Source organism: Furipterus horrens, unplaced genomic scaffold, assembly GCF_987537825.1.
Source record: "Furipterus horrens unplaced genomic scaffold, mFurHor1.1.pri manual_scaffold_10, whole genome shotgun sequence".
NCBI classification, from domain to species: Eukaryota; Metazoa; Chordata; class Mammalia; order Chiroptera; family Furipteridae; genus Furipterus; species Furipterus horrens.
In genome coordinates, this window is record NW_028327180.1 from 17,881,336 (window position 1) to 17,906,261 (window position 24,926).

General features: G+C 39.6%; 1 protein-coding gene across 7 annotated transcripts in view; it reads right to left on the bottom strand.

The window, feature by feature from the left end:
- The window catches only part of SH3D19 (SH3 domain containing 19), a 131,074-nt gene that overhangs the window by 21,974 nt on the left and 84,174 nt on the right, over positions 1-24,926 (bottom strand). For 4 of the 7 annotated variants that reach the window (XM_090288232.1, XM_090288230.1, XM_090288233.1 and 1 more), the window contains exons 4-10: positions 21,037-21,079; positions 19,103-19,241; positions 18,811-18,973; positions 16,811-17,815; positions 6,704-6,811; positions 4,453-4,565; positions 250-311 (exon numbers count right to left, since the gene is read on the bottom strand). In XM_090288232.1, coding sequence (XP_090144358.1) covers positions 250-311; positions 4,453-4,565; positions 6,704-6,811; positions 16,811-17,815; positions 18,811-18,973; positions 19,103-19,241; positions 21,037-21,079 — 1,633 coding nt within the window. Of the gene's footprint in view, positions 1-249; positions 312-4,452; positions 4,566-6,703; positions 6,812-16,810; positions 17,816-18,810; positions 18,974-19,102; positions 19,242-21,036; positions 21,080-23,062; positions 23,105-24,926 lie in introns of all 7 variants that reach the window. The other 3 variants (XM_090288236.1, XM_090288235.1, XM_090288234.1) reach the window with 2 other exon arrangements.

The following is a 24,926-nucleotide window of genomic DNA, read 5'->3' on the forward strand; positions in this document are numbered from 1 at the left end:
AGTTGTTTTAGGTTCAGAAAGGAGTCTTGTTCATTTGAAGAAAAGTAACAGAGATCCATGTTGGTGTTTTGTGAGTTTTTGGATTGTGTTAAAAGAAAGAAGTAGAGATGCCTACAACCTGCTGGCCTAGGTGAATTCATGAGTTTAAAGTAAAAGATCTAAGGCAAACAGCACAGCTTTGATGATAGTCCAGTCTCTGAGTCATTAATTGTTCTCCAACTTCCTTTTTAAAAGCTTTCCCACACTTACCTTGGGGGCAGCCTTGGGGGTCCTCGCACAGAAACTCCTGTTTGACCAGCCTGGTCGGATTCCTGCAAGTATCAGATAATATTTTTTAGTTAAGGTTCATCTGAAACAAGATTTTGTCAAGAGGAATTGTGGCCAGTTTTCTGGCTGGATCTATAAATGGAAATGTCACCGAGCTAGAAAAAGTAAAACAAGATACAGAGAATGTAGAGAACGCTTTTAGTCTTAAGCAATATTAACTCACCCAGCATTCCCACCTAAATTGTCAATGTCCTAATGCAAGGGAAGACAGACAGGAGGAGACCAGGGACCTGCTTATGTAAACTATGGCCCAACCAATTGCCCTGCATGGTTACACACCCAGCCCGTTCTTGAGGTATCGAGGATGTGTAAATCATGACAGGTTAATACAGTAGCAATGTAAGCAGGAACTGTAGGGAATTAAAAAACAAATATGGCCTTTATTTATCCCATGACGACATGTTAAGACATGCTGCTAATAAGTGAAGTGGTGATGAGTTTGTTTGGCTTAGGACAGGCAGAGTTCTCATCACTGGATAGTTTATACATTGTGCACTGGGTTCTGAACTAGAAGGAGGTGGTAACAGCAAAAGAAAGGCATGTGAGTAGGAACAGAAAAGGCCCAAGAAAGCAGAGACCTGTACCTCTTCAGCAAAGGGTTAGTGTGTGCTGAGAAGACTTTTGTAGGAAAGAGCAGAGGGGGCCGGTAATGTGAAACAAAAGGCTGCTTGGAATGTCTTAGCTAATAGCAGATAAGAGAAACTGGAAGTGTGGAGATCAAGAGGAAGATTTCTCTATGGGAAGGGATCCCAACTGGGCTACTTAAATAGCTTTCTTAGACATGTACTAGCCCAAGGACTGGGAAATGAGTATAATATGTGGAAGTGAGTATAATACATGGAAATGAGTATAACTGGCATTATGTTGAACGAGAAGTTAAAGGATCTCAAAGCCAAAACTTCTATTTTCATAGGGAAACGTCCTCACCAAATTCTTCTATTTCGGATTGAATCTCTCTCCACCCACTCCCCTAACCTTTTTTTTCCCCCTAAGCCCCCAACACTGACATCCAGAAAATAATATTTCTCCAAGACCTTCATGAGGGGGGAAAAAGGCCAGCCTTTTAAAATCACACTGCTTTTATTTTATTTTTTTGTAAAACTATACCTTGGGAGATCTTTAAGCTAATTCAAACTGTTTCCCTCCTTCTCTTATATATATAAATGAGTTAAAACTCATTTCCATGGTTTTTAATTCAAATTGCTTATTTATAACTTTTCCTTAAATACCAAATGATTAATTGCCAATAACTGCAACCATTGAAATATGTTTCAATGTTTTAAAATCCCATTTTTAAAAACAAATTAAGCTTGCCCTTAAAACTTGGTTTCACTAATGAGTTCAGTTAATGTAGTGAAGAGAGTCACCAGCTCATAAACCCTGCAATATTCCAGACTATAATCCATGCCTTATAAATACACTGCTGCCTATATTTCCCCTGACAAATACTGCTATGATACTTAAAGAACCCATTTATTTCTTTGGCCATTTTTAAAATTAAAACAAGCAGAAAAATACTCTAGCAGGAACCTTAATTGCTTTTTCTGAACATTATAGTTGATACCTTAATAATTAAAAGCAAATTTTTTTTAAATATAGATGTATAAATTTGACATAGAAACTTACTGTAATACATACATTTATACATACTATACAGTCCTAATCTAGTACTACCAGATGTAGTTTTCTCCAGATGGTGCTATTTTATAACAGTCTTAAATATCTATTTCTCAATTTTCTACAATGAACAGACTCTAAATCAGAAAAACAGGCAGTCTCCTGTCATCCCTAAGGAATGTTAGGCACCTTCTGAAAGGCACTGCTGTATCTGACACACTGAGAATAGGGGAATGGTTACCGCAGAAGCCCTTTCCTTAATATTTGCTCAAATTCAAATTATCCACGGTTCTGCCAACAGTCTTTGGAAGACTTTGTTGATTAACACTTTCCCCCTGTCCAGTATTCCACACATAACTGAAGCCTCTCTGCACCTGCTTTTTATAGTATTTCCCTAGCTCTGACATCTCTGCATTCCGGCTTTTGATGGGCTTAGACAGGTATTTTAGTTCCCAGAGAAGTTGGTTTTTCTGGTGTACTGTCCCTGTAGAGGCCTTCATTTCTGTCTGCTTTGGAATTCTTTCTTATAGTCTAATTTCAAAATAATTCCCCATTTTTGGTTGTTTTTTTGTTTTCTTTTTTGTTTTGTTTTTCCTGTATTTGCAACACACAGACATTTCCTCCAAGAGTACACTCTTGTCTGTTGGAATTCCCGAGCAGCCTTTGCAGATGCTTCTGCTCTACGTTCTCCAGGCGCCGGCACCACTGCTATGTCCTGAGTTCAAGGGCCAGATTCTGTGCTTTCGCTGTGATTCGCTCCTGCACCAGCTGGCAGCCTCCTTGGGGAAGGCTTTGGGCACCTTGGTGCCCATGGTGAGCAACAGGGTGCACAGACACATCTGCTCCTGCTCACAGAATGGCCCCAGCGGCTCTTGATGTTCCTCACCCTGGAGTCCCCTTGTCGTTTAAGGGAAGAAAGCGAGTTTTTACAACTGTAGCCATTTGTCCTGGGATGGAAAGTTCCCCAGCACTCAAGGCAGGAGAAACAGTAGAGGGTTTTCCCCGTGCCTTAGCAGGAGATACGGTTAGCAACGACCAAGCCTATCCTCATGAATCATTGCACTGGAGAAGTACCTTTTCTAGAGATCCTCACCCATACCTGAAGTCTTTATGGCCTCTGGTCTAAATTCCATTCAGTAATTGTAATTCTCAAACGAAAGGAATTTCTCACAGGTTTCACTTTCTGGACCTGGAAATCTATTTGTGTGACATCAGCTAAATCATTTAATTTGTGGTCTGTTTCTCTTCTTTTCTTCCTTTCCATCCAGCATGTATATTATGGTATATTTTTATAACAGTTCAGCACAGAATGCTTTGACTCCCCTTTGTAAACAGTGCAGGACAGGATTTTCCTGTTGTTCACGTGAGGTACAAACAATTGTGAATATAGTTTATTCTAACTATATAAACTATTGGCTTCGTTTATTCTAACTTCCTTTTCTTGTTTTCCTAAAATATGGAGTTGCTTTGTGGACTGCTTATACCAAATGTAGTTATACCTAATATTTTAATAAAGTTTTATGATTTACAAAGCCCACAACTTGATGAATGATACGTATGGCTCCTCGTCATCTTCTCACTCTCCTTTATAACCCATTAGAGTAGATGCCAGTAACCTTCTCCTCCGTGAAAATTTGGGATTTTCCTATTCAACAATAGTATGGCAGGGGCCCTATCATCCTCCAGTGGGATTTCTTAGCCCAGCTTTAATAAACACTTTGAAAATGCAAGTGATCGCTAAATTTTAATTCAGCCTAAGGAAAGTCTCATTAACTTGATATTGGCTAATTCAATTCAATGTCTTCTCCAAAGAAATTTCTCTTCAACTAGATGATTAGATGGTTTGCATATAAAATAAGCATAGTTAATGCACAATAAAAAACTTATGAAATTTGAACTGAAAACGTGGTTCACAGACTTTAAGAATTGGTTTCTTTTGAAACCTTAAGATAACCTATCATATGCAAATTTCAAAAAGTATACAGAATGGTATTAGGTTGAAAAAAATTCATATATGTTTAAAACTCTTTGCCCACCATCTGTTAACAAGTACAAGGTAAAGCACTATTCTTTAAATTTAAAAATAATTTTCCCTATATTTCAGATTAACAAATTTTTAGGGTAATTATCTTAAACGTATGCTATTAACTGGTATTTTAAATAAAAACTGATAACAAAGTAAATCTATCTCCACAAATACTACAGGTTTTTAGAGATTTTTCATAAGTTTCTCATTACTAGTGATATTTAAAAGACATTGCCATTATATTGGTATAAGACAAATTATTTTATAATTAAGTACAACGAATTGGCCTAATTTTTTTTCTATAGGGATTTTTTAAATATAAAACATCACATTAAATAAGTACATGGGCTTAGAAACTGACTTACAATAAAGGTATTATTAAAAATCTAACCAATAGTAAAATAATTTGGACATCAGCTGAGTTTTTAAAATTAGCTCATCGCTTGGTCTCCAACCTGCAACAATTTATAATGACCACTTACCAAATTTCTAGTTCTGTCAACATTACTGAGTTTTCCAGATACTGTACTGTAAGTGTTTCCAATAGGCTTTTCAGTTGGGAGAGGAGGTGGGCTTTGTGAATCCTCATGTAAACCTGGAAAAACAGCAGTCATTCATCAGTAAGTTCTGCTCTTTGGGGATTCCAAAGGATGAAGTAATTGCACGTTGGTTCCTTAGGAAAAGGGCTTCCATAAAAGATCCACCCAAAGAATAGACAGCGAAGCAAATACGAACTCCCAGCAAACTTCAGAAAATTGACAAGTTTAGTAGACATCAGTTATGTAACGTTTTATTGAGAATAAAAATGATGCTAAATAATTACAACAGCAGCCAACATTTCTGAGAACCTTCCATGTGCCAGGCGTTAAATTAAGAGGCTTTATTCATATACAGTTCTCCAACCTACATCAACCTAGGTGCTAGATCTGTGCAATCCATTAGCTAGTAGCCATTTTGTCGTGACTTAAACTTAAATCTTACTTATTTAAAATTAAACAAAGTTAAAATGTCAGTTCCTCAGCTGCACTAACCACATGTGGCTAGAGGCTACCATATTGTACAGCACAGAGATGGAATATTTCCATTTTTGAAGAAAGTCCTACTGGACAGCTCTACACTAGATAAATCCTACCCATTTTATAGATGTAGAAGCTGGAACTGAGAAGAAAATATATGAGCCATCTGAGGTATTAAAATGCTAGTAATTGCAAGAACCAGGGTTTTGAAGTCAAAAGGCCGTGCTCATTGTTATAAGCATGCTGCTTCTAATAGGTGGAGTATCCAACCTTCCCCCATCCAAATAGTTAAATTGCCTTGTAATTCATTAGCTCCAGATTAAGGAGCTTAATTGCCCCTTCAATTTAACAAACAATATCTTTACATCCAAACTACATCCTCAACTCAGCAACTGTGCATCCCCAACTTACTTTATAAAGAAGAAACAAAACAAAAAGGCCAGATTTAAATAGATAGCTAATTAAAATCCCCGTGCAAAAACACTTGGGAGAAGTGGCTAAAACCATCCTTTACACGTAGGCGTAGGCATTTAAAGGAGATGAGAGGGTTTCCCATTCTCTCAAAGGAACACTCTCTGCCTCCATTTCACATAAAAAACCTGTAACAAGAGGATGATTTGTCAGGTTCCTATTTTATCCACAGACAGGAAAACACTCAAAAGGAAGAAAACACCCAAGCCAACTACTAGGAAAAACAATGATTTAGAGATAGACAAGTGTTCTGAGTGAGAAGCAGCACTGCTCTGGGAAATAAGACACACGGGAACATTCTGATCCCGTCACCATCTGAAAGCCTTTCTCTGTGCTGCAGTTTCCTATTCTTAACAAGGAAGTAATGAATCATTTAGGATGTAACATCCTTGTGACAAATAATTAAGGTTACAAAGTAGCAGCAATAGGAAAGTAGAGAGGAGACAGCTGACTGGCAGGAAGGGACATGGAAATTATCTGGTGTGAGCGAGTGTAGAGTTGGAGATTTTCAATTTCAAGACAGTGTGGTCAGCGGGTCCCAATGACAGAAGCTGCATTTGAGCAAAGACCTGAAGGAATGGTGAAGGAGGGAGCCATGCAGATATCTGGGGAAAGGACACCCTAGTCAGAAGGAACAGACGCCCAGGGGAAGGAGCTGACAGGTTCAGAGAAGGCCAGGAGTTTTGCGCCACGAAGCTGTTCCTTTCTTCACTTGTTCCCTCCAAGTTCTTCAGACACCAAAAGTCTTACTTTTTTTCCTCCACAGCATATATGCATTGCTTGATAATTGTGATAATAAAATTCTGGGGAACTGGGCTTTTGACATAAATAGGAAAGTAGTCCCTCGCAATATCGCAGTTCACTTATCGCGGCCTCACTGTATCATGGGGTTATGCTGATTGGAATAATACATTTCCTATATATATTAGAATAATATGATAGACATACATAACCTTATTAGTTATCAGTTTCGATTACTCTCCTATCATATCTTTACAAGGTGCACTAAGATATCATAATTATTCTGAGTTTGTCTCCCTATACTCTCTCCTAAAGACAATGTGAAAGAGAAATGAAATCCAAATTTACTGTACTAAAAAACAACAACTTGCTTATAAGTGTCCCTGACTATGAATAATAATAAATGGCCAATTACATGTCATTTCAAAAGCAGACATCAATAAAATAGCACATATTTCTCCCAGGCTCTTGGAGAAGCAAATAAAGAAGGTGGAGAAGTGCTTACATTTTCCTGGTTTGGCAGGAATTCGGATCACAGTGGGCTTCCTGGTGGGCGCTGGTTGAACTGCTCTTTCTTTTGTTGGTTCTGTTTTTGTGGGGAGCTGAAAGGGATCTGATGAAAAACACAATTTACTTTGCATGTTTCAGTGAACATGGACTCAAACAAAAAACCTCATTCATAATTAAAGAGTCATATTTTTCATGCCCCAGGGAAAACTATTCATGGATAAACAAAATCTCAGTTTGCAGAGACAAAAACAAAGTTGGAGCTCATGAAAGGACATAACTTGATGCTCTGTAAATAATTCATATGGCTTTTCTTCCTCTGTGATGAGAGAGATCCAGACAATCTTGAATTATGTAGAAGCTATCTATTCACGGGAGTGTAATCATTTCATAAGTATCCACCTAAAAATGAGGGGCAACTGAACTGAGGAGTCAATTTACCCCTTGCTGTGAAGCCTGGCAGGTGCCCCAGGAAGAGCAGCCCCGGCTCCCCACACTCTGTGTCTTGGAAAACTTACCCACAGGGCAGTCCAAGGCCGCCGCCCTACCCAGCACCGTTCCTAGCACATGGTGAGTGCTCAGCAGTCTTGCATTTAATACTTCAGTAAAACTACACTTCCCGTAACATGAAAATGAAAAAAGTTTTATTCTGAAAACAAAGTAGGATATCTCCTTTTAAATATTTAATTTTGGGGCAATGATACATGACTTGGCATTTCTCCATATTCACTTCAAATAGAAAGACTGTGCGTAGAAAAAGTATTTTAAACCAAAAAATAACCACCAGACTTTCTTACTGAAAGGAATAGTATTTTTTTCTTTAATATCAATATTCTTTTTAATCATTTGGAAAAATGACCATAAAAATTTCAAAGATGAGAAATCTAAAAATAAATAGAGTAGCAAAAAACAAAATAAAATTCTGTATACCGGATACTCTATACAGCACACAGGATCTCATGAAGCTGCCTTTCCCTTTATTCTACAAGAGGCAGAGTGCATCTCTGCTGTAATTCTGCATTTGTTCTATGGAGCTTGCCTTCGGGAGACACTCCCCGTAAAAGAATGCATTCCATACTCCTGTGATGAACAGCATTCATGTTCTGCCTGTTACGGGCTGCAGTTCCATAAGCACCTTCTGCTGACCAGCTCTCTGCAGGACACACGAGGAGCTAAGCTAAGGATAAGAAGGCCTTTCAGCTCCCTCTTACTTCTCCTTCCCTTCCACCCAGTTCCCAGGCAAGCCCACAGTGATATGCCCTCCAAAGGTCTCACTCACTAGCCACTTGCATGCATATCATGTCTACCATGTGCCAGTAACAGCGCTGAGTGGGGAGACACGACAGTAAGGTACGGTCCTATCTTAAGTTTATTATCTACCCCCAGAAGGGCCCCCTGATGGCACGCTAGGTGAAATTATCATTTGTTACTGAGAAAAATAATTAGATGACCCCACTGTGGAGCCCCATCTATCAGTTCAAAAATGAGGCAAGTCTAACCTAAGTTCAAAAAACCAACTCAAGATTATCAAAACAACATCAAACGTTTAGAAAAGGCTCTTGTGATAATATAACTTCCTTTCACAGTAACCTGTGTCCCCACACAAACAGACAAACAAAGCTCCTTCTTTTATGGTCTAAACAAGTTCTTTAATCCTCATTTTGTTAATAGCATTATTTTTTACTTCAAAGTAATATTTATTGTAAAAATGGGAAACATGTGACAGAAACTCTTCTGTGATCCCATCCCACCAGTGGTTAATTATTATCTAAAATGTGGTGTATCTGTCTACAATTTTTTTCTACAGTACATGTATTATTATGTAGGTATTTTGCAAAACAAAAACAGGATCATTTTACATCCGTTTATTTGTAATTTGCTTTCCACTTTTGTTATTCAGTATTGGTTGGGTGCCTGCTACACATCACACACTATTCTAGGTGCTGGGAATACTTCAGCAAACAAAGCAAAGATCTCTGCCTTCGCGGCACTCATACTGCAGCAAGAAGAGTGAGACAATAAACGATAAATGTAACAGGTGAGTAATTCCTGCGGCATATGAGAAGGTGAGAGTTATTACTGAAAAAGGAAGACGTAGAGCAAGGTGAGCCACTTCAGGTGTGGGCGGAGGGCAGCGGGATGCGGCAGGAAACAGGAAGGCCAGGCTGGGAGGCAGCCGTGCCCGCCTTTCCAACAACTGGATTGTACCTATTCTAATAGTTCTTCCAACTTGAATAATTTACGCCTGCTCTTTAGGAAACAGCAGTACCAATGGATAAAAAGGGGTAGGTGCACTTGCATCAATGTCCATTATTGGATCTGAACTCCCCAAATAGTTCATTTATTCTGAGTAACCCTAGCTAAAACAAAAGAAAATGTGAAGACCCTTGGTGCACATTTTATTCAAATGTGGAGATATTGCATCTTTCCTGTGTGCATCTTTCCCTTCTGTTCTTCTGTCTCCCCTGCCGTCACCTCTGCTCTGCCTCTGTGGCCCTTGTTGGCACCCAGTGACTTCCAAGAAGCCACCTTCCTCCCCCAGCTGCTGAGACTTGACTGTTCAGAAACCTGTCCGTCCTCCCTCCCTCCAGTCTTGGTTATAATATCCCGTTCTCTCAGGGTTCTGTTCTCTGTTGGGAAAAGGACCAAAAATTCAAGAAAAGGATTAAGGCTAATAATTGTTCGCTGTGTTCTGCCTTTCAAGTGGCGTTTCTCCGTTAAAGTCCCCTTTTGGTACCTGTGATCTGCTGGCTATGAGTGTAGGTTTTTAACTGATGGTTTGGGGGAGGCGGGGGGCAGAAAATCTTGAGCATGGAATGACTTCGATTGTTTCCCAACTCATACTAAATTCTGGGCCAGTATACCACCTACACACACCCTCTCATATTCCAGGCGTGAGGGCATTGAACAAGGGAGCAAGGAAAGGAGAAACAAGGCCCATCAGTGCCCTACAGGGCTGGGCACAGGCACATCCAGATGTGCCTGCTTCTGGAGGACAGGCCTCAGGGAGCCCCGCCCCAAATTCCACACACTGTGTGGCAGATCTCACCTATTGCGTTAAAGGATCAGGGCAATTTATTTTAAACCTAAAGGATTTAAACTGAAGTAGCATAGATACAATTTCAATACAAAATATTCAAAGTGCCCTAGCTACCCATTCTTCCTCTGTTTTTTTTTTTGTTGTTGTTGTTGTTGTTTTGGTATTTATTTTCAATATCATTAGTTGCTCTTTAATAATTAGAACTATCACTGGTAATTATTCCACTTATATGTCTCTAGAAAAAATTTCTTTCTCAATACAGTAGAGCAAGGAAGTCTTAGGGTTGCGGCACTGTGCTCTGTTCGGCAGGGGTCTGTTTAATGACCTACCCCAGCTGTGCTCACCTAATTAGGGAACTCAGCATATGGCCTCTCTGCCTGCACGCTGTCCTGGGCTGTAATCCAGACCAGGTGTGCAGATTAGTGGGGAGGACAAACAGCATCACTTCAATGAGAAGGTAGAGCCAGAGGCCTATTTTTCACTTGATAATGGTGTACAAGTCTCTCTACTTAGGTGCCCAGTATGAAGTTTACCTTTATGCCTTTGCATGAGGGGGTATTTTTTTCCAAAAGACCTGTAAGTGGACAACATATAGAGCCAGGATAGCACTTCATGTTGGGAAACTTCAGGTGCTGCCAGGTGGGAAACTGGATCATTGGTACTCTTAAAATGTTTCAAGTTCAAAACCTGGAGGTATCATGCTACCTGATATCAAACTATATGACAAGGCCATAGTAATCAAAATAGCATGATACTGGCATAAAAACAGACATAAAGCTCAATGAAAACAGAATAGGGAGTCCAGAAATAAACCAACACCTATATGGTGAGTTAATCTATAACAAAGGAGGCAAAAATATATTATGGAGTAAAGACAGTCTCTTCAATAAACAGTGCTGGGAAAACTGGACAAATACATGCGAAAATGAAACTAGGCCACTTTCTTACACTATATCCAAGAGAAAACTTAAAATGCATTAAAGACTTAAAGTAAGACCATAAACTCCCAGAAGAAAACATAGGTAGTAAAGTCTTTGACATTTCTCTTAGTAATATTTTTTGATATGTCTCCTCTGTCAAAGGAAACAAAAGAAAAAAATAAACAAATGGAACTACATCAAAATAAAAGGTTTTTGCAGAGCAAATGAAACCACCAAAATGAAAAAGCAACCTACTAAAATAGAGAAAAAAATTCATCAATGATACATCTGATAAGGGATTAATATCCAAAATGTATAAAGAACTCTTACAACTTAACACACCCCCACTCAAAAAAACAAAACAAAACACACAATCCAATTAAAAAGTAGGCAGAGGACCTAAATACTTAAGTAGACATTTCTCCAAAGAGGACAAACAGATGACTAGTAGACATATGAAAACATGTTCAATGCCACTAATAATCAGAGAGACGCAAATTAAAACCGCAATGAGATATTACTTCACACCTGTCAGACTGGTTATCGTCAATAAATCAACAAACAAGAAGTGCTGGCGAGGATGCGGGGAAAGGGGAACCCTCGTATAATGTTGGTGGGAATGCAGACTGGTGCAGCCACTATGGAAAACAGTATGGAAGTTCCTCAAAAAATTAAAAATAGAACTACCATATGACCCAGCAGTCCCATTTCTGGGTATTTATCTGAAGAAATCTTAAACACTAATTCGAAAAGATACACTCATCCCTCTTTTCATTGCATTATTTACAACAACCAAGATGTGAAAGCAACCGAGGTGCCCACTGATAGACCAACGGATAAAGAAGCCATGGCACACAATGTGGAAAAGAATGAAATAAAAAAGAATGAAACCTTACCATTTGTTGCAATATGGATGTGGCTAGAGGGTATTGTGTTAAGTGAGATAAGTCAGATGTAGAAAGACAAATACAATACGATTTTACTTATATGTGGACTCCATAAGTAACAAAATAACTGAACAAACAAAATAGAAACACAGACTCACAGATACAGAGAACAAACTGAGGGTGGCCAGATGAGAGAGGGGAGCTGCGGGGGCTGGGTGGAAAAGGCGAAGGGATTATGAAGTTACAAAATAGTCACGGGGATGTAAAGTGCAGCACAGGGAATACAGGCAATAATACTGTAATAACTATGTGTGGGGCCAGGTGGGCGCTAGATTTATGAGGGGATCACCTCGAAAGTTATGCAAATGTCTAACCACTGTGCTATACACATGAAGCTAATATGGGATTGAATGTCACTGTAATTAAAACACAAAATGTTTTAATGTTTCAATTTCACAATATTTGACCCAGTAGCCACTTTTGGAAATTTATTCTTCAGAAACAAAAAGCACTACTAGAAGTGAAAATGTTTTTAAGAGAGTACTGCAGCATTTTTTTGTAGTGGCAAAAAAAAAAAAAAAAAAAAAAAATCCAAAACATGAGAAACAAACAAAACCACCTGAATGTTGAATCAACTATGACGCACTCAGGCAGATATAAGGAAACAAGGAGTTAGACTTACATCTACTGGTCAAAGAGAAATCCATAAATCTCACTGTTAAACAAAAAAAAGCAATCTGCTGAGTAATGGATATAGTATGTTAAAAAATTTTGTAAAAACAGGAAAAAATACATGTATGTATATATGTTTATATGCTTTGGTTTGGAATGTCCAAAGGCACAGAAGGCTACATATGACATTGTTCACACTGGTTACTCTGGGGATTTGGGTCAACTGGAGGGAGATTAATTTGTTTATTTCGATAAATGTTTATGTTGCTTGAATTGTTACAGCAAATATATGTTACTCAGTAACTTAAAAAAGTCAATAAATAAATTCAAGAATAAGATAAAAGTTGTAAGGGGAAGCTGAAATGAACACCCCTGTCAAACAAACCAAAATAAGAACCATTTAAAAATATCAGGAAAGCCTTGGGTAGTGTGGCTCAGTGGATTGAGCATTGGCCTGTGAACGAAAGGTCACTGGTTCAATTCCCAGTCAGGGCACATGCCTGGATTGCAGGTCAAATTCTTGTCCCTTTTGTGGCTTTTTCAAGCCAATAATGGCCATAAAGTTTTCCACAAAGTAACTAGAAAAATAAAAACTTTCTTTCTGATACTATTCCTCAGTGATTCTATTCAATAGGAAATGATGCAGGTATCTATTTTTGAATTTGTCTAACTTATGCAAATTTAGTTTCTAATAATTAGCTTTTGTTTGTAACCATAAATACTACAACTTTAGAAAAATATTATTTTTTTAAATCCCTGCTTATCTTAAAGCTGAAGATCAGTGTGGGAGGCAGCTCTCTTTCTGTGGCAAAAACAAGAGGTAACCCTTCCACTGTCTTTCAGCTTAATTCTGCTTACGTTCAGCTATTTGAAAACCAGATTCCCACCTCCTCTCCTGCCTACGCAGTTCTCTCATAAAAGACAAACTTCGTTGTCAACTTTTTATATATTTTCCCAAAGACATTACATATTTGTGTGCATGTGTGTGTTTTAACACCCACAGCAGGTAAAATACCATGAAGACTACCTGCACCTTGCATTTTTTCATGTAATAATATCTGGGAGGTTGGTCCGTGGCGGAGGTAATAGGTGGTCTGCCTCCTTTTTAATCACCACACAATACTCCCTTATATGGATGTGCCATAATTTATTTACACAGTCCACCGAAAAGTTACTTCTAACATTCTGTGGTTGAAGTCTTTCTTCAATCTGGGGTCCAAGAATAGGCCCTTGAGGCTCTGGAAATCATACCTCCAACTGTGCATACATGAGTTAAAAAGGGTGCTGTGAGCCAGAAAGGGTTAAGAAGTGCTGTGCCCTAAGTTTCTCCATCATAGACTGCTCTTGCTTCTATAGAAAAAAACACAGAGCATCCCTAAAAGACTACTTATATCTGAGGAAAGTCAACAGCGTTTTTCTCTATTTTTATTTGCAGTGTTTATTCTGCCCTCCTTCTAGCCCCTCACACACATAACCAATTATTCTCCACCTGCTGCCAAACTAGCAGGCCCCTTTACACCTATATCTGCACGCTCTTCATTACCGCGAGAAAAACATTGATGATAATGTAGTTTTCTGCCCATTACCTGTCTCTAATAATATGCTCGTCATCATAATTAGTTTCACCATCCTTGGCTTGCTTTTCTGTCATTTCTTTCCCCTGAGTTCTGTTAATGGCAGAAATAGGTTGCTAAACTATTATTCTGGTCTGTGTAATGGGGCTGACAGCAGAAGTATTCTGCTTTTTTTTTTTTTTTTTGACAACTGGATATGATTTGTAAAGGTGTGAAAAGGAATTGCTAATACTTTTCAGCTCCATTACATTAACCTGGAAGGCATCCTACCCATAAAATGAATCCAATATTAAATTGCTTGTTTTATGAGTTTTCCTTTAATAAATTTTCTAATCTTTACAGCGTTTCCATAGCTTCAGTATTTTCTGATCTCTATTTCCTGAGATTAATATGGCAACTTCATTTATAGAAACTTTTTATTAATTTTTTTATCTTTCAGGGAAGAGAAAAAGAAGGAAAGATGTATTTGTGAGTTTCTCTCCTTTCTCCTGTGTTCCTCTCCGGGATGCTGACAGGATGAGTAAGCAAGGTTTCACAAAGACCATAATCCTTTAGTTACACACACAGTGCTACTGATATACCATCAAGAATTCACAAAGCCCTAATCAATAAAGAAACAAAAATCCCTCTACATGTTGAGGAATTCAGAGATGATCCTGAAGGCCCCTGGAGGGCAATGAGCAAAGAAGCAGCAAGGTCCAATGTGCACGCTACAAAGGTTGCCTGGGCAGCTGTAATACGGATGATGACGCATTTGAGGAAGAAGGAGGGACTCCATTTAGAAGATGACTGTAGTGACCTGCGTGTAAAGGCCTTGAGTGGGACTGTAGCAGGAGGGATGAAACAAGAGGAAGATTCAAGAACTAACTATTCAGAAGGTGAACCAGCAGGAGTTGGTGACTAATTAGATGTGAAGGGCAAGAAGTAACAGTAACTACTACTTAATGAGCACTTATGTTCCAGACCATGTGATAGAGCTTTCCTTCATAATCACATGTAATCCTTGCAATATCCTCATGAGGAGTATTATTATCGTGTCTTATAAATGAGGAAACCAAGTCACTGTAGGATTAGGTAAATTGCCCAAGGTCATATACCAATTAAATGGTAGGTCCAGGCCAGTCTGACTTCAAGTCCAATACCTAGCCACTGTGTGACAGGAAAACTCGAGGATGATGCCTAGAATTCTCTAGGGAAGGCTGGGCATGTGATGGTATCTCCAAGTGAGGTGCAGAATACAGGGAATGGAGCAGGTTTAGAAAGAACAAAGTATTCAAGTTCAGTGTAATTCCACAGTCAAGATCAATGGTTACGGTCACATAGGCCAAGCAGGTTACACATTTTGTTAAAAGACTGCCTCAATAATTAAATGTGCAATGAAGTTGTAGAAATCAAGAAGCAGAAAAGGCAGACGATGAAGCATGAGACTGTATCCATGTTGAATGTATATTGTTGACCTTTCTTGTCAGAAGATGACTCTAATTATCTGCTTAATGACACAGAATATAGTCTCAGCCATTACTACGTGCCATCCCCACAGAATCTAGGAGGTTTTACAGAAGGCGGTATTTCCTTGGCCTAGAGAGTTCTTTGACAGCCTGCTGCTGTTGGATTTACCTATCCCTGTCCTACCCTGAATCTTTTAACACCAAAAAGGTTTGAATAAGAAAGTGATATTGCCAAGACTTTAAAAGTTTATAATGTGTGGCCTGGTTTGGGAAGCCATGAAAATGTTGGTTAGCAACACGATACAATGAAAAATAAACTAGACTTAGAATAAAAAGATTGAGTTTGAACTCTGTCTTGGAAAATTGTAGTTTTATGACACTGGGAAAGTTCCCCGTTGATCTCTCTCTAGCCTCATTTTCTTCATCTGCAAATTGAGGCTAATGATACCTAACCGAGGGTTAATGTGAGTATTCAATTAAATAACGGATGGCAGGTTATCTAGTGGAGGGCCTGGAACACTGCAGGAACTCAATATAGTCTAACATCTGTCCTTCCACTCCTTATGGAAAAGAGGCATGGTACAGCCAGTAACTACATGGTGTGCATGATAAATATTTAAGGAATATGTATTTGTTATTTAAAATACACCTAAGCTGTGTAGAATCTGGTTTTGAATCACAGAGTTTATATCATTTTGATGCATGTTAAACATTTTTAAGATGTCAGCTATACTATTAAGTTTATACGTTCAAAAATTCTACCCAGATAAGTGAACAGCAGTAAAAGCAATCGTATTAATGACAAAGAGAGCAGCTTAGTTTGACAAATCAAAGCTCAACTTCACCATCACACGCTCCAGCTAACAATGTGAGGGGGGAAAAAAACCCATAATCTCTGCTTCTTGGGAAATTTAATTGTCCTGATCTTGGCAGGAAACTTACAACTGTTGAATTTTGTTTACAAAACTTTGCACTCCCAAGGGAAGAGGTTATATAAAGATTAGGGGGGGAAATGTGCAACATAAGGCTGGCTCCTCACTCTTTGCACGACTGTTGCCAAGTCCTCCTCGGGGCTGGCCCTTCTCCAGGCCCTCCCAGCTGGGCGGGTTCAACCTTGGGAGCCCTTGTGGGGCCACTGCGTGACTTCCCCTGCCTTCTTCTAACACCTGACTCTCCACCTGCCAGAGCAAGGGAGCCAGCCCACATCTAGTCTAGTCCCTAGTCCCAGTCTGCTCATTCCTGGTTCGAATAATAGTAATCTACGTGTGTGTGTGTGTGTGTGTGTGTGTGTGTGTGTATGTCTCTGTGTGTGTGTGTGTCTCTGTGTGTGTGTGTGTCTCTGTGTGTGTGTCTGTCTCCATCTCCCCATCCCAACCTTTCCCTTCCCTGTTGACTTCCCCCCTATTCAGCTCCATGTTCCTCAATCTCTGTGTTTCGCCCTAACTCTACCCATACATTTGCACAGACACACCACAATAACTGCACTGCAGGCTAAAACAGCCAGTGCCACTCACGACAGCCTATGATGAGCTGAGATTCCCCTCCACTTCTAATTTTTACTCACCCAGAACCATCTCCGAGCCAACAGAGTCTTCAACCACGTTCCCAGACGGGGTTGGTAAGACATCATCATCAAAACTGATGAGGTCGAAGTCCCCTGGAGGCTTGCTTTGCAGAACTGGAACAGGGGGGTTGGCTGAGGGTCCTTCGTCTAGGGTCCTGAATGCTTTGGCTTGTGCTGCCACGGAGAGGCGGGGAGGAATAGTGACTGGTTTCAGCAAAGCCGCAGCTTGGGTGGGGCTTTCTGAGGAGCCTGATTTCCTAGGCAGCACAGGCCGAGGAGCAGGAGTTGGGACTCTCCTGCCACCATCAGGGCTCTCAGCCACCGGACCTCCTCCCAGAATCTCATGATTGACACTTCGTGTAAGGCCAGGATGTGGTTTCTTTGGCAATTCAGGTTTGGTTACTGGGAGGCTCCCTACTTCTTGTGTTGGAGAGTGTGGGGTGAGCCCCTCCCTAGAGGCCACCTTGAGCCTGTTTTCATTCCAGCAGTCCAATTCTCCAGAAGCTCTGTTAGCAGCTGGCTTGGGAGCCACAGAGGGCTTCCCTGAGGAAGCAGCAGGCCTTGGGGGAGGTATGCGGGGAGCAATCTCTGGTTTCTTGGGCAGTCCAGAGGTTTCTATATTTGTCTGACTATCAAACGCTTTGATCCTTGAAACAACACTGTTTTGGCTTCGTTCTGTGTTCATAATGTTCATCGCTGCCTGACTATCCAAGTCGCGGGTATTGTCCAACAGAGCCTGGGGCCGGCTTGCGGATGGCTCCGCTTCTGTGGCTGCTGGGCTGGCTTTCTGGTGATTCTGCTCTTTGATGTCAGTATCTCTGGCTACTGGTCTGAGGTTGCATTTTGATCTTGGTCTTGGCACTGGACATCTTGCAGCATTGGAGTTTTCTGGACGATTCTGTTCTTCAGAAATGTCAAAGACTATTAAAGGCGCCACGTTGGTTGGAGGATCACTGGCTGAGACCGCTGGGGAAGGCTGAAGAGGTTTGAGAGGTGCCGGTAGTGCTGATTTGACCAAAACAAACAAAAATAAGTTGCAACGTTATAATTTAAAAGAAAAAAAAAAAAAACAATAGAAACTACACAGATTTTTTAAGATATACATATAAAATCTGAAAAGCATCTGGCTCACCTCAATACAGGAACCTAATGAACAAAAACAAACAAACGAGCAAAACAGAACCAGAGGCATAGAAACAAGGAACAGACTGACAGTGACCAGAGGGCAAGGGAGAGGGGGAGAAGGGGAGAAAGAAGGGGAAGGGTCTAGTCAAGGAACGGGTATAAATGACCCATGGGCATGGACAACAGGGTGGGGATTGACTGGGGGAGGGGCGGCAGGGGAATGGGACAACTGTAATACAACAACAATAAAAAGAAATTTAAAAATAAAAATTGAAAAAAAAATTTGGTTTCCTTTATTAGTAAAAAGTAATCCCAAAATCAATGGGAAAATGTTTACACTCAGCTTCTTGCAGGAGTGTTCAAATTACATTTATATATTCAGTATGTAATATGTTAAAACACTGTTAAATTTCTGATTCTCAGTAGACTTATCACATGAACCAGTTCTTTCTCACTGTCCAAATTCCAACGATTCTTGCCTTACTTTTCCAAAGTAACTTACATTCATATGTTATCCTAACACAATGCTTTTAAAAAGCCTAACAGGACAACCACCTTTAACATCCTATCAAGGTGAAGTTGCTAAATACAACATCCTTGTTGACAGGAATGAAGGGCACAGCAGTAATATAGATCATAGGTTAAAAGGATGATGTTTTAGTGATATGAATTAGGGTGAGCTCAAGAGATTGGGGCTTCGGTTCCTAAGAATGAGCTATTATAATCACAGCAAAGCCAAATAAAGACAGCACGCATGATCACACTGACTGGGAAGCAGAGCTCCATAAATTATGTACAAATTGAAAATTATTTTAGAGGTGAGAGCCTACTGATTACTTTCCTAGAACTAGGTCAGAATTAGGAAGACAGATTACTTGCATTACTTTGAGGCAGATGGTTGTCTATTTCTTCTGAAAAGTCAGTCTGAGTTGCAGAAGTAATAGTGTGCCTGGGAGAGGCAGCAGCATTATTATTATTTGTAGTGTTAACTTGAACTTGGTTGATTTCTTTTATGACTTGTTCATAAGATGGTGGGAGCTGTAAAATAAAGAATGAAGATTTTAGACATCGACAGGCAATAGTCAACATGTTAATAGTCTCACTGTTCTAATATTTGAACTTTATTTTTTAAATAAAATGGAAAGAGATAATGTGGCATTTATTCACCTCAGCAGGAACCAGCTCACTGGGCCTCCAAGGGCCTGCTGCGGGGGCTGGGGGAAATCCCAGTCCTGGGGGCGGGGCTCCTGGGAACCATGAGGACGGCCTCAGTGGTTCAGCTGCTACAATGGTGATCTCTGGGCGCCTAGAAGACAGAAGCCTCAGTGAGGTTTTGCAAGTTGGTAAGAAGGTATTGTCTATTTGAAAATGTTCAGAGATTCAGGAAACAACTACCTCCCAAAAACGTTTCATAAGAACTACCCTAGTCACAGAAATGATGACCTGTCTGGCCTGGGCTGTCTCTAGCGTACACCCAAGCAGGCTGCAAGGGATCAAATGGCAGTCATCCTACATGATTTTGGCCTCAAAGAGTTAGAGATGTACCCTAAGCACACCTACCTTAGTTGATAAGAAGACAGACTAAGTGAGGCCCGTACAAGCTCTTCATTCCAGGGTTCTGCTATCTAGCCTCCAGCACAAACATTAAGTATATCATGAAGTAGAAAAGCACACTAGTCCAATAGAATTGTTTAGTTTTCTGTTATATAAAGTATTACTCAAAAATGATATCATACAAGTAGAATATACTTTTCCTCCTCAGTCCACGTCTGTCCCAATTCAAAATTAGCTTTAAGTGTTTAGCGTTCACAGGTTCACTTCTAAACCCTGAAGCGTGTGTCTGTGGTTCCTGGTCAGTTGTGTATACGAATTTGATAATTAATCCTTAACACTGAGGAGTCACAGTGATTTAAGCGTGGCTTCTTTCATTTTCTTAACCTCAATCTGCAGTTTCACGTTTAAATCTTATCTTCTTAAACTTGATTTCCTAACAAACACCAACTGGGAGACTCAGAAAATCAACCAATCTCTCTGAGCCTCAATTTTCTGTTCTAACAAATAAAGACAATGACACCTGCTCTTCCTTTCTCTAGTACTCTATGGAAAATAAAAACAGAAACAAAAAACCACTGTCATTATCAAAACTGCAGAGACACACCCTCATGCTAGCTTGTGAAACAGAACCTGCTCATTGATTAAATTTGAATGTTACCAAAGAACGTCCACTTATAGCTTTTGTCTAACTAGATGATGAGTTATTAATTAATAAATGTTAACCATGCTACATGCATTAATCCTTATGACAACCTCATGAGATAGGTCTGGCTTGTACCATTTTAATGATGGGGATACCATCCGAGGAGGATTAAGTACCTTGCCCAAGGTCACATAGTGAGAAAGTAAAGTCAGGATTTGAACCTGGGTAATGCCTTACTCTAAAGTCCTTGTTCTTCATTCCCCTATAGTATACTGTAAGAAATTTGAAAGCAGGGAGGCTATCTTACAAAAATCTATCCATCTACTTAGGCACCCATCCACCTTCCCATCCATTCAGCTCTCTACCTGTCTACTTTCCATCCATACAGCCCTCTATCTGTCCTTCCTTTTCTGTAAACAGTGACTCAGTTCTCCCTCCTCCCCTCCTCCCTTTCTCCAGCCAGCCATCCAGTTATGTATCATTCAGTTATCTATCTATCCAGCCAGCCTGCTTCCCTCTTTTCATTTCTTTATCCTTCCATTTAATTTTCTATCCTGTTAACTAACCATTTATCAAATGCAACATTTTCTGAGTAACTATGAGGTACACAGCATTTCTTTGAAGCAATTCCAATAGTGCTTTACATGTAGCAGTTGCTTAATAAACATTTTCAAATTGATGTCAGTAAATAATTACTGTCAAAAGAACACTTCCAGGCTTGTATTGCTTTGTCTCTCAAGCAAGCTCTTCATCACTCAAACTTATAGATTAGTTCAGGAAATGTACTGATGAGGCAGAATGGTATAATACACTGCTTATGGAAAATACTTAACTAGCTAACTGATAACACGCTTATATTTCATCATTAGCAGAATATATGCCTCCCTTATAAATATAACCATACCTCCTATCTCGATGAAGCTCACTCTGAACAGAAGTCCGAGAAGCTATAAAAGAAAGAATACATTGATATGGCACAAAATTAATATATTCAATAAAGGTTTACATTTTTATAGGGTATATTATTGAAAAAAATTAGTTTATACTTGACGTCATTTAGAATAGTCCCCAATCTTTTTGGCACCAGGGACCGGTTTTCTGGAAGACCAGGGGTGGGGGTGGGTAGGGCTAGGGGACAAGAGGCAAAGCTCGGGTGAGCTCAGCCCGCAGCCCAGTTCCTAACAGGCCACTGACTGCCCGGGGGCAAGGGGTGGGGGCCCCTGATACAGGATGTATGGATTTTGACATCCATAGTAGAAAAGCAAATCAAAATGATCTTTTCATATGGTATAAAGTTAATTATAGTCATATATTTGAATTCATAAGAAAGCATAGATTTCAAAAGCTCTCCAAAGCACATTTTGCAGTTCTGAAAATAATTTCAAGAACAGAGGAAAAAAGGACAGCTATAAATAGAAGTTGCATAAGAGTATTTATAATGACATGAAATAATAATGGGCAGAAAGATTTGTTAAATATCTATTCTGATCCATGACTATACTTTTTTTTTAATTTGTTTATTTATTTATTTATTTTTAGAGAGAGGGGAAAGGAGAAAGAGAGGGAGAGAAACATCACTGTGTGGTTGCTTCTCACTCGCGCCCCCAACTGGGGACCTGATGTGCAACCTAGTCATGTGCCCTGACTGGGAATCGAACCAGCGACACTTGGTTCACAGGCCGACACTTAACCCACTGAGCCACAGCAACCAGGGCCTCGTGACTGACTATACTTTTATAGTATCTGTTTGTACTCTATTATAAAGAGGGTGAAGGTGGTCAAATTTTCATCTACTCTCTAGCTTTTCTGGAGTTTTACAATTTTTAAGTTGTTTTAGTGCTTAAATTAAGAGATAATAAATGCAAAAATGTTCAAATCACTTTTAGAAACCTGTTTATATCATGTTATTATATATGCAGTACTGACTTTTCCGTCAAGCCTCAAACTCAAAAAGCTAGATCATTTACATTTTTTTCAAATTTTATTTTAAAATTAAATCAATCTTTCCCTAGCTGGTGTGCCTCAGTGGACTGAGTGCTGGCCTGTGAACCAAAAGGTCGCCGGATAGTTCAATTCCTGGTTAAGGCACATGCCTGGGTTGCGGGCCAGGTCCCCAGTTGGGGGCGCGTGAGAGGCAACCAATCTACGTTTCTCTCGCACATTGATGTTTCTCTCCCTCCCTTCCTCTCTCTAAAAGTAAATAAAACCTTTAAAAATTTAAATTAATCTTAATCAGGTGATCTGGAAAATATGTCACATATAGAGTCATATATTACACATATATGCAACAGAGAGTAATATCCCTATTTTCAAGGAGCACATTCTAAAGATATCTTTTCTTTAAATCTTCAAATACAATACTGCAATGATTTGTTACACAAACAGGAAATTGTTTCAGGTATTAACTATTTCTACTAATTGCTCTCATCTCTCTCCAATACTCTTAATTTTTCAATTCTTCTGCTTTGTAAAGGTTGACGATACGAATCTTTTTCTTTCTTCCTCCTATTAATTTCTGATGCACTCTCAACAAGGAGCCCGGCAAAGCTGGGGAGGCAGGGGCAGAGGTGCGAGGTGGGAATAAAATGTAGGCTGACAGCTCAATCTATTCTGGGCTGGCCAAGCAAACCCAACATTTGAAACCAAAACTCTTGAATCTCAAGTTGGAGAACGTCCTGTATTCCTATCATCAGCTGGTTTGACTTAACTTTCTATCAAGAGTCAAACCAAGCTGAGGTGCATTTTGTCTACTGCAATAAAAGGACAGAGAAGCTAAAGCTCTGGGCGGTGCGTCTGATTCATAAGAATGATTTCATTAAGTCAAAGGCTCGCTGAGTGCGCTACAATCACATCACCATCACCACTAAAGCCAGAATCAGCAGACACAGCACTTGTACAAGACATCGTGTTATTTATTGTCACAAACATACCTCTTCCACGGGGCATTTTTGCTGTGCACTATTCATTGAGTGCTAAGGGAAAAAAAGAAGGGGTTATAGAAGAGGAAAGGGAGAAAAAAAGAGTGAACCTAGTGGCCTACGCTCTAAAAGGAATTCAAGAGCAAGACTGTCTTGCTGTGCCACTCTACATACTTCTACAGAAAGGAAAAGTCAATATACCACAAGTTCAGGGAGGTGAAGCAGTACATGGTAGAAAAGACATGTCTCTACAGACCAGATATACACACACATAACCACAGGGGGGAAAAATCTACCTATAGTTTTTAACAACAGTGCAAAAAAGATCTAAAAACCATTTTGAAAAAAAAAATCAATTTGCTACTTCAATAGGAATCAATATTAAAGTATAAATAATACTTAAAAGGAAATTCAGTAGTCAATTTACAGCCTTTTAAATTAGCGGCTTTTCACTCGATTCTGCCCTTTCACACCAGAGGTCACCAGAAACAGGTGTTCCCGGGGTTAGCAGAATGGCACTCCCACTCTGGGTGTAGTCAGTGAGGGGCGAGAAAGTCTCCCAATCACACTCACAAGCGTCTGCATCCTTCCAGAAGCACTGCTTCGCTCTCCTGCTCTGATTATTTTTTTCACACGCACTCATCTATGCAATCTCTTTTCTCTCCTGATCCTTATGGAATGACTGGCACTCTTTTTGTCTGTGCTGAACAGGCTTAGCATCTGGGAACACTTTAGATGTTCACAGAGATTTTTCATGTAGTATCTCACACTCTTCTTGCTAATTTCTTAACTTTCCGCTTAATCTATTCTCACTTTCCCAGATTAAACAGATTTGAGGTAGTTGTTGCCAGGAAAACTGAATTTGCCACCAAGGCCCATACAGCCCAACATGTCCTTTTACCCCTGCCACAAGCTGCTAGTCTTTCATGAATTTTGGATTAAGGCCACAGAATAAAGGCAGTATTTTCAGTTAAAGTTATCATATCATGTTACAGTATTATTTTGGAACTATTCTAGCTCATATGGTTAAATCCCAAGTACAAAATAAATTTATATTCAGCTGTTTATAAAAGATTGAGATCTGGATTTGCAATATTACTACTAATAAGGACCCTTTCTATGCTCCATGAAGATCATAAGCATGATAGGACCCTCCATGATCATCCTACTCCAACCTTACAGATGAGGAGACAGAGGTACAGAGGTTAAATGGATTAACCCAGGACACATAGCCCATTACAGGAGGGGCAGGAGCAGTTTGTTCCTTGAAGCAGTTTAACTCCTTGTGGAGCCAGGAGAGCTGGATGCTTGACCTGATTCTAAATAATTCAAAAATATTGATTAAATGATGGTCAGAAGAAATGAACACACAGAAGGATTATTATATTTATTATAAGCATCCTTGCTATAATCCTTACCAATGAAAGCCACAATAATAAAAAATAACTAACTACATTAGCTTGAGACAGGGTGTGGCTGGATGCATGTGACACGGAAACCAGAACATCCGTGCAATGGGAAGCTCGTGGCCTTGGAGTCTGGAAGTTTAGGTTCACAGCCAAGCTCTATCTTATGAAACCACTCCACCTCTGTCAGACTGTGTCCTGACCATCTGCAAAATGAGGTTAACATACCACGGAGAGCATTATTTTATAATATATGCAAACAGTTCCTGACTTACAGTAGGCAATGGAGATGAAGCTATTTGTGAATTTCAGAGAATAATTTTCTTTTCGAAAGTTAATGAAAGGAAAAGCATGAAATTTTAAGACATATCCAATCAGAACATTTTGAGATCTTTACCCAAAATAGTTCGGGCTCATAAGAATAAATGAAAAACGATCTCAAGGCTTGATTGAATGAAACCAGTCACCTT